Source organism: Sebastes fasciatus, chromosome 18 (genome assembly GCF_043250625.1).
Source record: "Sebastes fasciatus isolate fSebFas1 chromosome 18, fSebFas1.pri, whole genome shotgun sequence".
Classification (NCBI taxonomy): domain Eukaryota; kingdom Metazoa; phylum Chordata; class Actinopteri; order Perciformes; family Sebastidae; genus Sebastes; species Sebastes fasciatus.
In genome coordinates, this window is record NC_133812.1 from 1,222,804 (window position 1) to 1,239,092 (window position 16,289).

At 42.9% G+C, this 16,289-nt stretch overlaps 1 protein-coding gene across 6 annotated transcripts; it reads left to right on the plus strand.

Annotated features, from left to right (window-relative positions):
* Positions 1 to 1,651: 1,651 nt before the first annotated feature.
* stxbp6l (syntaxin binding protein 6 (amisyn), like) lies at positions 1,652 to 15,991 on the plus strand. 6 transcript variants are annotated; one of them, XM_074615869.1, is made up of 8 exons: positions 1,696 to 1,861; positions 2,750 to 2,914; positions 6,437 to 6,567; positions 6,697 to 7,000; positions 7,054 to 7,168; positions 8,325 to 8,419; positions 12,212 to 12,369; positions 15,011 to 15,991. In XM_074615869.1, the coding sequence occupies exons 2-8, from the start codon at positions 2,761 to 2,763 to the stop codon at positions 15,032 to 15,034; spliced, it is 981 nt and encodes a 326-aa protein (XP_074471970.1). In that variant the 5' UTR covers positions 1,696 to 1,861; positions 2,750 to 2,760; the 3' UTR covers positions 15,035 to 15,991. The 6 variants fall into 6 exon arrangements, 4 of the variants coding, with proteins under 4 accessions (XP_074471972.1, XP_074471970.1, XP_074471971.1 ...); XR_012591426.1 differs by having other exon boundaries at positions 1,698 to 1,861; positions 7,073 to 7,168; XM_074615871.1 differs by lacking the exon at positions 8,325 to 8,419 and having other exon boundaries at positions 1,652 to 1,861; positions 7,073 to 7,168.
* Positions 15,992 to 16,289: the final 298 nt, after the last annotated feature.

Genomic DNA, 16,289 nt, shown 5'->3' on the forward strand with positions numbered 1-16,289 from the left:
CAGTGGCCACCCAACTCCATCAACATATGGCCAACCATGAGCTCTATGAAATCTTTCAATCTGGCTTCAGACCACACCACAGCACAGAGACCCCCCTCATCAAAATCACGAATGACCTCCTCATCGCTGCAGATTCTGGTCACATCAGCATCCTCATCCTCCTGGACCTCTCAGCCGACTCGACACAGTCTCTCACACCATCCTCCTCACCCGCTTATCTGACTACCTTGGCCTCATCGGTTCAGCTCTCTCCTGGTTTCAGTCCTACCTCACAAACAGAAAACAGTTTGTCACCATCAGAGACTCCAGTTCCACCCCGGCCCCAGTCAACCATGGTGTACCTCAAAGGCTCTGTGCTAGGACCCCTCCTCTTCACCATCTACATGCTCCCCCTTGGTCAGATCATCCGCCACCACAGTCTCAGCTTTCACTCATATGCTGATGACACACAACTATATCTTAGCACCAAACCATCAACCCAGCTCCCCCCACAGTCACTTGTAAACTGCCTGCATGCAATACAAATCTGGATGTCATCTAACTTCCTAAAACTCAACAGCAACAAAACTGAGCTCATGGTTGTGGCTCCCAAGGCCCTGCTCCGGAAGGTTGGAGATCTACATCTGGATGTTGACGGCTGTTCTTTCTCCCCATCCTCGGAAGTCTGCAACCTGGGTATCATCCTGGACCCAACACTCTCATTCCAGTCTCACATCAGGTTCATCACCAAATCCGCTTTCTTCCACATAAAAAACATCTCCTGTCTCCGGCAATCACTCTCTGACTCCATGGCAGAAACCCTCATCCATGCTTTCATCACCTCCCGTTTGGACTACTGCAATGGAGTTCTGTCCGGGGTTCCCAGCAAAGCCCTGGACAGGCTACAGTATGTGCAAAACTCAGCTGCCAGGGTCCTCACCCGCACCAAGCCCTGGCAGCACATCACCCCCACCCTCATCCACCTCCACTGGCTCCCGGTCAAGACCTGCATCACCTACAAAATCCTCCTCCCCACCTACAAATCCCTCAACGCCCTGGCTCCTCAGTACTTATCTGACCTCCTCCACCCTTACACACAGCCCCGGAACCTGAGATCCTCAGGCACGGGTCAGCTCTCCATCCTTCACACAAAAATGCGAACTTTTGGGGACAAAGCTTTCAGTGTGACAGCCCCCACCCTCTGGAACTCTCTCCCCATAGAGCTCTGCAATGCACAATCTCTGGACAGCTTCAAAAGACTTCTCAAAACCCACCTCTTCACCAAGGCCTATGGCCTCTAGCTACTGTTATGTTCCATTGTTGTGTTTATTTATGTCTATGTTAAGCGTCCTTGGGTTTCTTGAAAGGCGCTATATAAATCCAAGTTACTATTATTACTATTATTGACTGTCCACTCATTCAGACCAAAGCAACAGCCAATGAAAATGTCTTGATTGAGGACAAAGTATTATATATTATATCATTTAATGCTTTTTGAGTTACTATTTTAATTTCACAGTTCATAGTTATTTTTTTTTTTTATTCATTCATATGCCTTCATAAAGCCTTTAACAATGGACACTTTGGACCTCCATAGAAGAGCAGCCCCCCCCCCCCCCCCCCCCAGCCCTGTCTATGAGACAGCCGCTGACTGTTCTCTGACTTCCAGCCCTTAACCACGTGGTGGATGTCAACCTCTTGAAATGGGATTGACTGTGGTTTACTGTGGTCTTCACAGCATCGCACGCCGGTTGGTGTGTGCGGTAGCTGCATTCATGACCGGATCCTGGTGGGAAATACTGAATGAATTTAACTAAGAAGACAGTCAGGCTGTAATCTCCTACAGGCCACTACAAGAGTCAGAAGACACGGACAAGAACAGGTAGGCTCACCTGTCGCGCACATCTTTAGAGTCATGGATTATAAATGTACATCATGATCTACTTTAGCCTCTCAGTACTGAAACACATGTTTATGTAGGCACATCACTATTATCTTATCCTATAGAAATCTTATATATAACAGCAGCAGCTGAAACACTGTAAGTCTTCATGGATTTTATTAGTGCTGAACTAACGATTATTTTTGATTAATCCAATGATTATTTTTCCAATTAATCAATTAAATTTTAAGTCTTTGAAATAACAGAAAGTAAAATGACCCTCAGAGAAGGGGACTCCTTCAGACATTCAGTTTACTGGGATGTAGAACAGAGAAAACTGCAGCCAGTTGAGAATTTACTTAAACAATAAATTATCAAAGTTGTTGATTCATTTCTGTGAGTTGTCAAATCAGATGATGGACACACCATTTCATCACTAGACTTAATGCTTTCCTAAACGTCTTTTTATTTATCTCATATTTCTCATGTATGTAACTGCTGATGTTTTTTAAACATGTAAATACTGACGGCAAAATAGAGAGTCAAACTAAATAAAGTCACTATAGCAAATGTAAAAAAAACAAGCAGCCTCTGATATCAGTGTGTGAATGTGTTTGTGTGAATGTATGTGTGAATGGGTGAATGCTGACATGCAGTGTAAAGCGCTTTGAGTGGTCAGAAGTCTAGAAAGGAGCTATATATTTACCGTTTACCTATAGTCAGCACCATTCTGTATGTATACTGTAACCCTTAGAGGATTATTCAGTGACTGTTTCTATATGCTGTGGGCTGGGATCATGAGGGCAGCTCTTTTGGTTTCTTATTTAGTCTTTTTGCCCATCTACACAGTCTGGACTGTGACCTAACATCCATCCATCACCTGTGCAGGTCTCAGGACTATGAACATTCAGTCTGCCATCAACAGAGAGGTCTTCATCCCTCGTGATGAGCGAATGTTGGTGGTAGTGGAGGTGCGGAGAAGGAAAAGAAAGAGAATGTCCTTCCTGCCGACTGGAGCCAAAGGAGACTACACCACATTCATCTGTGTTTCAGGTAAAAGACTTCCTTCATTCAGTGAAAATGAGCTAAGCATTCATAGTCTGTAAATGACCATGTAGCACTACGATGAAAGGGGGTCCTCGGATCAGTAACAGAAGCTCTAATTGGCCAGTTAATCACGTAAGAAGTCTCTGTTGGAGGTTCTATGGCTGCCCGATTCAGGCTGCACGTTATTCATCAGAGAGTTTAAAGTGTGGACACAATAGAAATGGTAAAAAGTAGAATGAATGAAATTACAGTCCTTCATTTACATGTTAAAGAGAGAATAGTGAAATAAAATTATTCATTTTCACTAATACTGATCATTTTAGAACTTTTCTTAACAATACTTTTTTAAAAGCATCAAATGTACAAAAATGAATTATAATGAATAACAATGGAAGTCTAAGTAGTTCCATCAACATTGAGCTAAAATAGACTTTCATCAGTTGTTGCTCCCTAAATATGTTTATGTGTAACTGTCGAGGACCTCTGGCGGCGTGATGCTGTTACACTATGGAAACAGACAGATACTCATATGGGTTATTTCTTTTAAACATTAAAAGATTACATTTTTGGCATTTTTCTTATTACTTTTTGATAGTGATAGTAGTGATACAGACGAGGAACGAGGGAACAACAAGAGGAGGTATGATATGTCACAAAGGGCCTCCACTGTTGGTCTGAGCATCACTCTCATGGGTAGTTTGTAGATGAGAGAGAACGGCTGATTCACCTTCCTTGTTTCACATGCACATTAAGCAGCCAGTCATGCAGTCACATTCACACTCTAGACATTTTTTTCATCATTACTTTTTTCAAACTAAGCCTGTTTTTGTGCTGGTTAAACGGGGTTGTTGTGGCTCAGAACAGATGCATTGTTGAGCGTTGGTGCATCACTGCAGCCATTGTTTAGGAGAATACAGGGTTGGCAGAGATGCAGGAGCGGAGCTGTCAGTGGGCATGGAAGATAATCACATTAATCCCAGTGACAACCTTCTGATCCATCAAAAGTTATAACGCCTACCATATAGAATAAAATACAGAGTTAGTGAGATGTAAAAAACGTGTTAGGATGTAAAGCTTCATCTGTGTAAAGCAGAATTACAGAATCCTTCCCTCTTATTAATAATGTGTCCAGTCATTTCTTTAGTTCACTTGAAGGGACTGTTTGTAAGATTCAGAAATGTCTTGTTAACAGCTTCACCTGTGGCCGTTAAATCAACGAAAGTCAGCGTCGAGCTAGGCTTGTGCTCGCTCTACATAGACATGAACGAACATCGCTCAACACAGTGAGGCGACACACGTCAGCTAAAAGCAAAGCAAAGTAATGTTAGCTGACCAGACGAAGGTCTCTCCATGAATCAATGCTGATCCTAGTGTTGGCTTTTCCTGCCTCAGCCTCCTGACCGCGGCCGGAGGGAACGGGGGAGACGCCGGAGTTTTGGTCTGTACAAACGTCCACTGTACATTCACTAGATATTCTCAGAGCTAAACTAACTCTTCTGCAGTGTGGAGTGAGCGCGCATGCACGTGAGAGTGGAGCGAAAACGCAAGAACGAGCGCGGTGTGTGAGTGAAGGCAAGCAGGCAGAGGAGCAGAGTACAGCAGAGACTCCGGCCCTGGAGACCAAAGCTACGGTCTCCCCCGCGTCCTCCGACCGCGGCCAACACTGTTTAACAGACGGGCTTCACTAGATACAACCAGGAGGTTTTGGTGCTTCACTGTAGTTTGTGTTGGAGTCTTGTCTGAACAGCGTAGACACACGCGAGCGCGCATGGAACACCGACCCGGATTGATTTATACGTGTAAAAAGTTACAAACAGTCCCTTTAAACAGAATAAGACCAAAACATTAAAATAAAATAATTAAACCCGTTGAAAGCCATTTTTTCAATAGTGCCCTAATGTTGGAGTCATGGTTGGTTCATGTCTTGTATCTTTTACAGACAGTAAAGTATTAGTTATTTTTCTTGAAAAGGGTATGTACAGTACCCTTTTAGGACAAGTGGATTTTTTAATTCCAACTGATATTGAGATATGCACAAATTTAAACATGCATCATTTTGTTTTCTATTTTCATATCGAATGGGAAGCTTTCTGTTCACATGTTCACAGATATTGATTGAACTTTCCTAGACCATGGGAATAACATATTGTTCCCCTTTAACCTTGCTTACCAACAACAATATTGTGTTTGTGTAGAAAAGGAAGAATCAAAGAGTTTTTCAGGATTACAGGTTTATTTCTAGGATAATGTTGTAGATGACTGGATGAAGAATCAAACATGTTAAACTTAACTAGTCACCTATCATCTCTTGCCTAAAGCTGGCGGCCACACTCTAGTAAGCCTTTTCACCAATGCTCTAGGGATGGAGAGATCCAGTAATCACATCATATAATCAATTCCAGATTGAGTTATCACACAGGGAACCACCTGAGAACACCGTCTTGGCTGGAGCCCATGGAAAATGTCTGCATGCATGCTAGTGGTGTGACTCTAGGGATGGCAATCAGTCGGTCAGTTAGTCTACCACTCTGGTCCAGACTGAAATATCTGAGCAACTACTGGATGGATTGACATGCAATTGTGTACATATATGCATGGTCCCCAGAGGACCACCAGCAGCTTCCCTAGGTCTCAGTGCTCAGTATATCAATTCTATTAAGAATTTTACATTCCACTACAAATGTGCTGAACAAGAAAATAACAACAATTCACAATGGCAAAAGGTCATTACAACTGCAAGTGGCAGTTCGCGGGTTCAACTTTTTATTCGCTCAACAGAGGGAAGCAGCTGAATGGCCAAAATCAAAGCCGTGAGCAGCAGTGATCGGGTTTTGGGCTTCACAAAGCAGAGCCAAGTCATTTCATCTGGTTTAATTCTGTATAAAGAAGGAGTGAGACCAATCACTCCCTTGTTTCATCCTTACAATGTATGCAGCCTTTCTGTAAGTGTACACTCAAAGTCCCGACAGTCATATTTCTTGGCATTTTGGGGACGCTTCAACAGGTTCATTAAAAATATCCATCAAGTTTGGTGATGCTGGGACGAACTCATTGATTTATGGTCAAATTTGCGTCAGGCCCATGCACATATTTGTAACTGGTGGCGTCCCCTGTGGAGTCATTTCTAAATAGTTTTACACACGTTCAAAATTGTTATAAAACGTATCCTTTGAGTTTTGTATTGATTGGACAAACAATTTCTGGTGTTACGTGCCCTTTTAAAGTTCATTGATTAATATCTTCAAAACGCAATGGGATATCAACAAGCTTTTGATAACTTTTGATAGTCTTTGTCTAATAATGTATTATAAATCCATGATGTTTGGTAACAATCGGACCCACGCTTTAGGAGATGTAAAAAATTTGTTTTTCAAATAAACACAAAGAAAATCTGTCAAGATTTCTGTGTGGCATTTCCAGTATCTTCTGGGCCGCTATTATGTAAACTGGTTGTACCATTTTAAACTACTGTATTATTGAAGGCTTTCAGTAGGGATATCATATTTTGTGTATGATCTGTTAATCTAGTGACCAACACAAGGCCACATCAGCTCCTCATTACAAAGGTGAAGCAGTTTGGAGGCTCCTCTTCCTTTACCAGAAGGTCCCAGTGGACGGTGGAGCAGCTCCGACAGGTCAACGGCATCAACCCCAACAAGGTCGGCAGCATTCTGACATTCTGCTCGTACCATTAGTGGTCAATCTCTAACAATAAGTTAGACTGTATATATACTGTATGTTGAATTGTTTGCCGTCTTTGTTGTCCTGCCCGTATCCTGCCCTTCCAGGATAGCCCAGAGTTTGACCTGGTGTTTGACAACGCTGTGGACCAGTGGGTGGCCAGCTCATCAGCGGAGAAGTGTATCTTTGTGCAGATCCTGTACCATGCCTGCCAGACCTACTGGGGGGAGAAAGCAGGGAGTCTAGGCAAGGTGTCCCGCCAGAGGAGAGTGAGTCAGTGCGCTCAGGTCAGAGCTGGTCCCAGTGACTCCTCACCAGGTTCTGCATCCAGAACCCTGCAGGCCCGACGGAAGAGCTACAGTCCTCCCAGACAGACAGAGTTCATCAACTGCCAATCCAAACTCACAGGAGGTAGTGTCACATGATTACTGAGGTTTATGACACATATATGTAAATGAGCCCAGTTGTAATGTGTTCTTTCAGACGCCTGCACCATGAATCTGGTCATCTACCGCTGCAAAGCCTTCATGAATCGCATGAAGAATGTAATAGTTGCACGCCAAAGATCACCTGCTCGAGGTAAGGCAGTGATTAAATGGCTGCTTAAATCATGCATTTACTGATCATATAGGTTTATTCATTATGGCCTGTACTACTTTACCTCTGACAACAGTCGTATAATGTCTGGATATGCTCTGCAGGAGCTTTGTCAAGTCTGAGAAAATAACCCCGATGATGTCATAGTGATGTCATCTTGGAGACTTTCTATCAGAAAGCCTGTGTGATACACTGGAGGTGTGGAGATTGAAATATGTGGGTATGCAGCAGGCAGGGAGAGATTAATGACATGATGCTGTCGGTTTTGGAGCTTGTCCCATACTAGGGACTAAAAGTCCTTGACTCTGACCATTCTGTCCCCAGTTTGAATGTGACACTAAATTGCTTGAGTAATGAAGTTTAAGAGTTTGGGTAGCACAATAGCTCTTTGCCAGAATGTATCCTCTTAACTATTTATTAGTTGTGTACTGTAAAGGATAAATATTGCAGGTCTGCACATTTCAACTCACATCAACATCCTGTTAGATTAGTAGCTGGAGGAAACCCAAACTCTTAGAGTAATTAAATCCATGACCCTTTTTATTCATTCAGTTCACTTGTCTTTAAAGCAATTAGCATAGCATTAGCGCTGCACCTATTAACAGCCTGTCTAGTGCCAGCATCAGACTACACTATATTCTTACCTTTGGTCAGATTGAGTCGTTGGACTCCAACCAATCACAGCTCAATGGGCCTCATTCACCAATTGCTGTTAAGAAGAAATTCCTTCTTAAAACCCACGTTCGCAGTTTTCACAAAGATTCTGACATTCACCAACGTTTTCTTATTTGGGATTTGTTCTTAGGTAAGAACAGAATCGACACACACTCAACAGCACTCAACTTTTAATATTTTTAATATTTATTTTCTCTATTTTACAAAGCATTATGGTCTTTTAAAATAAATAAACACTTAACTAAGACTTCAATTCATATCAATTGAGAACCATGCCATCCAATAGTGGTTGGTCATGCTAGTTATAGGAACAAAGGCCTGTTTCTGCATCCTAGGCTCACATAGAGGCGTATTTACTACTGCTGTAAAATGTCGCAGATCGTGCCCTGAGGAGGGAATGCATCTTCCAGGATCATGTAGATCTATTTGCAGAGAGTGACGAGGACATTTTGGGATGCTTTAGGCTTCCAGGAGCTGTCCTCAAGGAGCTTTGCAACAGTTTGGAGCCAGCACTGCGGAGCCATACCAGGCGGTCTAACACTGTACCACCACATGCAGGTACTCTCTACCTTGTGCTTTTTAGCCATTGGGACATTTCAGAGGGAGCTGAGACAGGGTGGACATATCACAGGTGGACATATCACAGGCATCCCGTGAGTCCCGTGGATGGAATAAATTAACTGGCCACACAGTACATACAATTCCCATATACAGCAGCAGATCATAAATCTTCATCTGATCTGTGACTCCCAGAACCACCTTCTGAATGTGGTCTCCCACTTCCCAGGAGGTGCACACGACTCAGTGGCGTAAATATCGGGTGTGGCGCACCGAGGCCCAGAAGCTGACAGGAGCCCAAAAATCACCTTCCTACACAATGCACTTCTGTTACGTCATGTAGACAAACCACGTAGGCGACCTAGCAGCTGTGAAATCCAGATCAGACTGGAGACGGAACCACTTCCCTTCCACATGTTTAATATTGTGATATTTTCTGGAAATGACATCCAATATAGCCACCAGCAGGAGGAAACCTTCAGCTCTCTGGTGATCTCCCTCCAGCCTGCTGACACCTTATTTAGCTTGTTGTAGTGAAATGAGGAGGTATCATATAGATAATCAGGCGCTCCTGGTCCATTGAGGAGATTTCAAGGCGAGCGACAGGAATAAATAGAAACAGCTGGGCGTCTGACAAAAGTTCAGCTCTAAACGGCGTGACACATCACGCTGCGTTGCTCAGGGCCGGGACGTTCCCATAAAATAAGACATGGTTCTTAAGCAGTGTTGTTAATGGATGAGTACTGGTTTATCTTTGTTATTATGGAGTGGGGTCAGAGATTTAAATCTATAGACCTGTTATTGTTACGTCTAATCTGTGTCTGTGAGAACATCTGGCCGCTCAGTCCAGGGCACGCTGTTAAATGTGGTGCTCCAGCTGCTGTCCGTGGTGCTGGTCTAACGCTGGTTTGCTGTATGGGAGTTGCAGTACAACTGTACGCATAAGACATGAGTGATCTGTGAGCCATTACTCAGCCTGTGTAGACAGCTGTATTGATTGAAATAGAAACGATCTGTTCCATCAGATGCATGTTGAGGTGGGAGAGCAACATTCTTTCAGGATGCTCAGCATCGCTAGCTACACTCCTAACAACATCGAGAGATGATATCAGTTAAATCCATTAAAAACTCTACAGAGAAGATGCTCATTGGAGTCAAGGGTCAAACATTACCAACACTTTTCTTCACTAAGCAGGTTTGGCCTCTGCTTCCTTTTTCTCCATTTACAGTGTATTGTGGGATTGAAAACAACAAACTTCCTGTCACAGGGTTCCTCCCTACCTTCACCGTATACCACCATCACTCCTCAGGTCATATCATCCTGGGCTCGTGTCTCTCTGGATCCTTTTCCCTTCTGTCTTTTTGTCTATTGTCCCCACTGTGCTGCAGCAGAAAGACCTCTCTGTAATGTGGCCGTCAGATGAGAGGACACTTTGTTTATTTCGGGGTGGTTGACACAATAGCCGGTCTTTAGAAAGACTGGGGCTTTGAGACTGACAGGGAGCACGGTGCACCATTGAACCCGCTGACAGGGGCAGTGTAATGGGTAGGAGACGTGCCCGGCTGCAGAGAGGCACCAAGTTACAGTTCAACAGCACCTCATGTTTAACCTCAGTCGACCTGTGACATGTGGTGCTAGTGATAATGACAGTAGTGTTGTTATGTTATGTTTTATTTTTTTATATTTTCTGGGTCTCTTGCTTGTATATGACAAAATGGCTCAATAGCGTCCCCTACAAAATTGCTAAAATTGAGCCCCTCATTGTGGTTTCACCTACATGTATGAAGTTTGGTGGGCATATTTATCATGTCCAGATGAACAGAACAGCCTCTTCGAGGTATATCTTAAACCCAACAGGAAGTCAGCCATTTTAATTGAATGTGCAATTTTTGCCATTTCCAAGCATTGTACTTTAACAAACTCCTCCTAGAGATTTAACCCGATAGACTTCAAATATAGTCAGTACAGTCTGAAGACCTTTGCGATGTAAATTTATTACAAGATTAAGCTTTCATGAAATGATGTTGCCGTGGCGTGGTGGAGAATTTACATGATTCGCCTTTAAACAACAAGCTGTTGTAACTGTAACTTGGTCAAATCTGCCCCAAACATGACCTACTTCATAGCGTTCCAGGCCTGAGGACGTCTACATGACAATATTGACTCAGAGTCATAGCGCCACCTACTGGCAACAGGAAGTCAGTGTTATGATTTACTTGAAATTAACATTGTATGGTCTACATTTAGTGCACATTCTTTAGCACCACATAGTGGACACAGGAAGTGATGCGAATTTCGCAATACGTCATTTCCTGTGCCACTCAATCCACGCAGGAAATAACGTCTAACTTGTGCGTGCAGTTTCCGATGGTCTCGGAAATGTACATTTCCTTGAACTTGCGTCTTGCCAGCACCCCCGACGTAGGCAAAGGAGTGATGGCCCCAATCATCGCTGCTTGCAGCTTTAATTATTACTATTTGTCGTCTTATGCCGCAGCTCAAATTGACGTGAGCTGGAATTATCTAGAAACATGAAACTTGGCCCAATAACTGGAAAAAATGTGCGAATGCTTCCCAAGAAGTATTACCTCAATCGGCCACATGATGGCGCTGTAATTAATGTCAAAAAACGTGATTATGGAAAGGCCACTCCCCTCACACAGTGAGTCCTATTGACTTGAAATGTGGCACATGTCCAGCTCAATGTGCTCTACATAAAAGCCTCTTAGACCGTAGAAGTCTGCTGTGATGGGTTCTTTGCTAATTTGCATAATGTGAAAAACACTAATATGAATAGAAGTGTATGATCGGTCTCACTCTTTTAACAGGATTAAACCAGCTGACCTGACATTGCTCAGCTTTGTGTAACCTGAAACCAGTTTAATGCTGCTGGCTGCTTTCATTTTGGAAGGTGAGCTGCTTCCTTCTGTTTACAGAGAAAGGTATTGAACCCTGAATTGCCGCTTGGGGCTGAAATTTAGTTTTTAATTGTGTGATTTCCTTTTTAGACACATTTAGCATAGTGAGAAGGAACTTGATATCCAAGAACTTCATCGACATTGACTGCTTCTGTAATTGTTGTGCATGTGATAATAAACTATTTGAAAATGGGAACTTTTCCATGCTAATTGCAGCATAGATTAGCACAACAAATTGTTTTTGAAAAACATTTATGTCTGATTTGGTACGGGAACATGGTATCATTTGTATTCCTGCAGGATTTCTGGGCTTTCCTAGCCACATGGCTCTAAACAGTCATCAGTCATCAGTCATCAGTCTCAGTTGTTGAGTATGTGCAAATGGAAAACACCTTTGGAATATATTTGAATCTGCACCAGCAATTTTGCATGTTGTAAGCTGAAGTGAAACATAAGGTGATTGACATTTACCAGCTGTGATACCCTGAGATCACCCAAGGTGATGTCAGTAACTGTCAGACTGTATGCTCACAGATCAACCGGGCCGGTCTGTGATGGTTCACACTCAGAGATCCTCTCCTCAGTCTCTCTGTCCATCCATCCGTCAACACTTTGGCCTCTACTTGTTGGGATATCGTTCTCTGGACCAGATTGCCATGAGATTTAGTGTGCATATCCATGGTCCCCATATGACTTGAGTGATGCTGAATGCTAATGTGGTGTAATGTGTGTTTCATTTGGTAATAGGAGGAACATTTATATATGGGGAAGACTTTTGTTCTTTACAGTATTTTATAGATTTCTTACATGCAATACTATGCCTGCTCGCTAAATTTCTCTTTACATACTTTTTCTTCTTTTGTTTATGAACAGGTCAGCCAGGCCAGCGTGTCACAGGGAGCACTATGGGTAATGTAGTCCACAGGATGAATGTTGCTCTTGGGGAGCGTGGAAACAGACTGACTCGTGCTGAGGACAAGACTGTGGAGCTGATGCACAAAACCCAGCAGTTTGCAGACACTGCTCACAAGGTGACATAAACATACAGCTATTTCCAACATTATGTTCCTGCAGTAGAGGAGGCTGCAGTTTCAGGACTACATTTCTAGGACCGCCCAAATAGTTTCTGTCCGCTGCAATGTGATCTCACAGAATTACCCTATGTGAAATGACCACGACTACACCAGTGGTGGCAGGTAATGTATTATGTGCCGCCACCATGTAAACAATTTGGTTGACAAAACAAAACTACTTTGATAGGTTTAGACAACAAAACAAGGTTACGATGTTGTAACCCTAGTTCTATAAGCACAAGTGGAGCCTTACACTGGACTTTATACTCACCTCCAATCATATGGACCCCACAGTATACTGCATACGGCAGCACACATCGCTGTCTGCATCCTAAACCCTCTTCAGCAAGCAGCGTAGGAGTGACAGGGCCCGCTTGTTAGAGGACTCCACCTGTGCTTCTAGAACTACGATTACAATATCTTAACCTTCGTTCTAACTCACACAGGCTCCGCCCTTTACTGGACTCCAGTGGGTGGAGCCAGATGGATGCACGACCTGCCGTGACATTAGATTGACCCAGCCACACTGATCCGGACCGGCTAGAGGTTACTCGCCACAGCACACCTGCTTCTTTATAACCTTGGCCGCCACAGTGGAGAAGTATAGGGCCCCAGCCAATCCAGATAGTACGCAACTGAACTGGGTAGAGCCATGGCCTAACCCTCCCCACCCACAGCAGAGGAGCTATGCTGCAGCACCTACCCCTTATACCCCTCCCCACCCACAGCAGCGGAGCTATGCTGCAGCACCTACCCCTTATCCCCCTCCCCACCCACAGCAGTGGAGCTATGCTGCAGCACCTACCCCTTATCCCCCTCCCCACCACAGCAGCGGAGCTATGCTGCAGCACCTATCCCTTATCCCCCTCCCCACCCACAGCAGTGGAGCTATGCTGCAGCACCTATCCCTTATCCCCCTCCCCACCCACAGCAGTGGAGCTATGCTGCAGCACCTACCCCTTATCCCCCTCCCCACCACAGCAGCGGAGCTATGCTGCAGCACCTACCCTTTATCCCCCTCCCCACCACAGCAGCGGAGCTATGCTGCAGCACCTATCCCTTATCCCCCTCCCCACCCACAGCAGCGGAGCTATGCTACAGTTGTAGCCCAGCCTGCTGCTACATTCCCTTCCCCTGCAACCTCTGAGCTGGGAGACAGGGAGATGCTGCACACCCTGTGCACCCGGCTTCTGTCCAGCTAAAATAAACATACTCAGAACACTTTCACACTCTAGTAACAGAACAGCATGGAGATATATTGTTTATACTGTCACCCATCGGAACAACTTTGACTCTGAAATAAATCAAAGTGGCACGGAGATCTCTGTCAGCCCTTAGGCCTGCACATAGTTAATGGTAGGTTCAGAGGGGACTCTTTAGGGAGATCCACATACTCCTCAGCTCTATAGGTCTAGTGTAGTGGACTATGCAATCACTGACATGGACCCCTCCAGTATCAGTGCATTCACTGTCAGACAGCAATCCCCCCTTTCAGACCACAACCAAATCAATGTGTTCTTTAAACTCTCAGTGACACAAAGGTGGTGGAAGCCAGTAAACTTTATATATATATTGTGGCATGCCGTTCAGGAAATTAGTATATATATAATGTGAAATTTGAGACTATTGAATGAAATCCTGAATATATGGAATGAAATGTGAGAATATGGAATGAAGTCCTTAATATATTGAATTAAACTCTGAATATATGCAATGAAATCCTGAATATATTGAATGAAATCCTGAATATATTGAATGAAATCCTGAATATATTGAATGAAACTCTGAGAATATGGAATGAAATATGAAGTCATCACGGCGCTGCTGCTGTCTTGTGTTTTAGGTCATTATCCGTACAGATGTTGGCGCTGCTAGACGTGTGTGTCACTATGAGCCAATCAGCACGAAATCTAGTATCAGCAATCCTAAATAATGAGGAGATAATGTGAATGTGTGTACCACGGGCCAAAATAATACTGATAAACATATTCAATCGTGGAAGAGTAATGCAGAACTGAACTAGTTCACTAAAGTTGGAAAAATATTGACAGATTGTAATTTCCCGGATCAATAACTTCGAAACGAAATGTTGTTACAACACCAACGAGGGCTCTTTCTAACCGTAGTAAGGTAGGGTAAGGTGTATATATATATATAATTATCTATATATCTATATATCTATTTATATATATACTGTATATATATAGATTTATAGACATTTTTTTTTTTACATTTTGACTGGCTAATAACACGCAGCCTATTGTGGGTAAACAGGCGGTCAGCACAGTTTATTTATTAAGATTATTTAAACTGAATTAAAATGGTAAAACACTGTGTATTCACTAGTATATAAATTAGTATATAGAGACAGTCGGCCTCATGAACAACTGGGTCCTAGACATGCCGTCCTGAAACTGGAGCTTCTGCTATTGCAGGAACATGCTACTCGCTATTTCTACAACATACACCTTTTCTACAAGATAAATCATTTATTATATATGTAATAAAGATTATAAAGTTCAGATTTTTAATATGTATTTGCATTGTTTTTCTTGTTGTTGCAACTAACCTATTTGACGTGGTTTTATTCCCCATGCAGCTGGCCCTGAAGTATTCAAAGTAGAGTCTGTTGGAGGATCACTGGACCTCTTCAGAATGTTAAAGATGAATCCTGTAACATGGACACTAACACCGTCTGATGCAGATACATACAACTCTTCATTAAAGTACATAACTGAGTGCAGCAGAGAGAACTAATTACTGTGTCCTGTCCCACGGTCTGAGGATCATCTGCACTGTGTTCACTTTGAATGTTCAGCCTATTGTCAGATGAATCTCCTTGACTCTATATGACATTTGTTTTGAAGCCACTGCACACCTTCCTGTGACAGTCATTGAATTGCTTTTACCCATCACTCATTACATTGTTTGAAAAGATGTGTGCCTAACCTAAGACCTGTGCGACAGGTAGTAATGTTCAGGGTGAACGGTAGTTTCTATCTGCACATGGTTTTGACTTAATTACACTAAATGTTTGACATTACTCACTAGCTGCCATCATTCTGTGTTCCTAATATGTTTTGCGTAATATACACACAAAGTATTTGTCATAATTGTGTAATATCTATGTTCATGTGGATGTGTCCTGAACACTCAAACTGTCCTTATATGTTGTCTTCTGGTCCGTGTCTTCTGGTCTGTGTCTGTCATGTTGTATTAGTTTGTCTGAGGTCTTGTCTCTGAGAGTTGAGTGAAGGTGGTTCAGGTACGTTGGAGTATTTGTCATTGAGAGGACTTCTGAGCGATGTGAATGAAAGTGGTCTGTGTCAGAGTGACAGGAGGTCCAACTGTTGACTTTAGTTGAAACTCTTCATGTTTGCATCACTTCTTTCAGTAACTCGGTGTAACAGTGATTTAACGGCGGGTGGAGTCTTTGAGAACTTGGATACATTAATGGAAATAATTCTAACCAATTTCTTTTCTTTTATGTTGTGTGTTTTGCTTTTGCCTACACTTTAATGTGTGTGATGTAGCCTAAATGTCTCTGATTTATGAACCATTAAATAAGCCTGGACCTGTTTGTTGAGCTGTGCTTTGTTATTCATTCACCAGATGATACTCAGCTCCACATCAGCTGACACAAACAGTTGAAATGTAACTGAGCACATTTCAAATAGAATAGTTCATGTGAAACTAAACCCTTTCAGACCCATTGTAATGGACATCATGTACAGTATGTATTGGTCACAGACAATGAAAATACCACTTCTAAAAATGTGACCTTGCTCCAGTAAGTATACAGATTTAATTTAAAGTTACTGTGAGTAACTTTTAACTGATCATGAAACAGTCTCAATGATGTGTGTGACCTAAGTATA

Bases quoted from the DNA above. Each gene is read 5' to 3' on its own strand.
- stxbp6l (XM_074615869.1), top strand. From the start codon at position 2,761: ATGAACATTCAGTCTGCCATCAACAGAGAGGTCTTCATCCCTCGTGAT. The intron at 6,568-6,696 runs GTCGGCAGCATT...CTGCCCTTCCAG, and splicing joins ACGGCATCAACCCCAACAAG to GATAGCCCAGAGTTTGACCT. The intron at 12,370-15,010 runs GTGACATAAACA...TTCCCCATGCAG, and splicing joins TTGCAGACACTGCTCACAAG to CTGGCCCTGAAGTATTCAAA.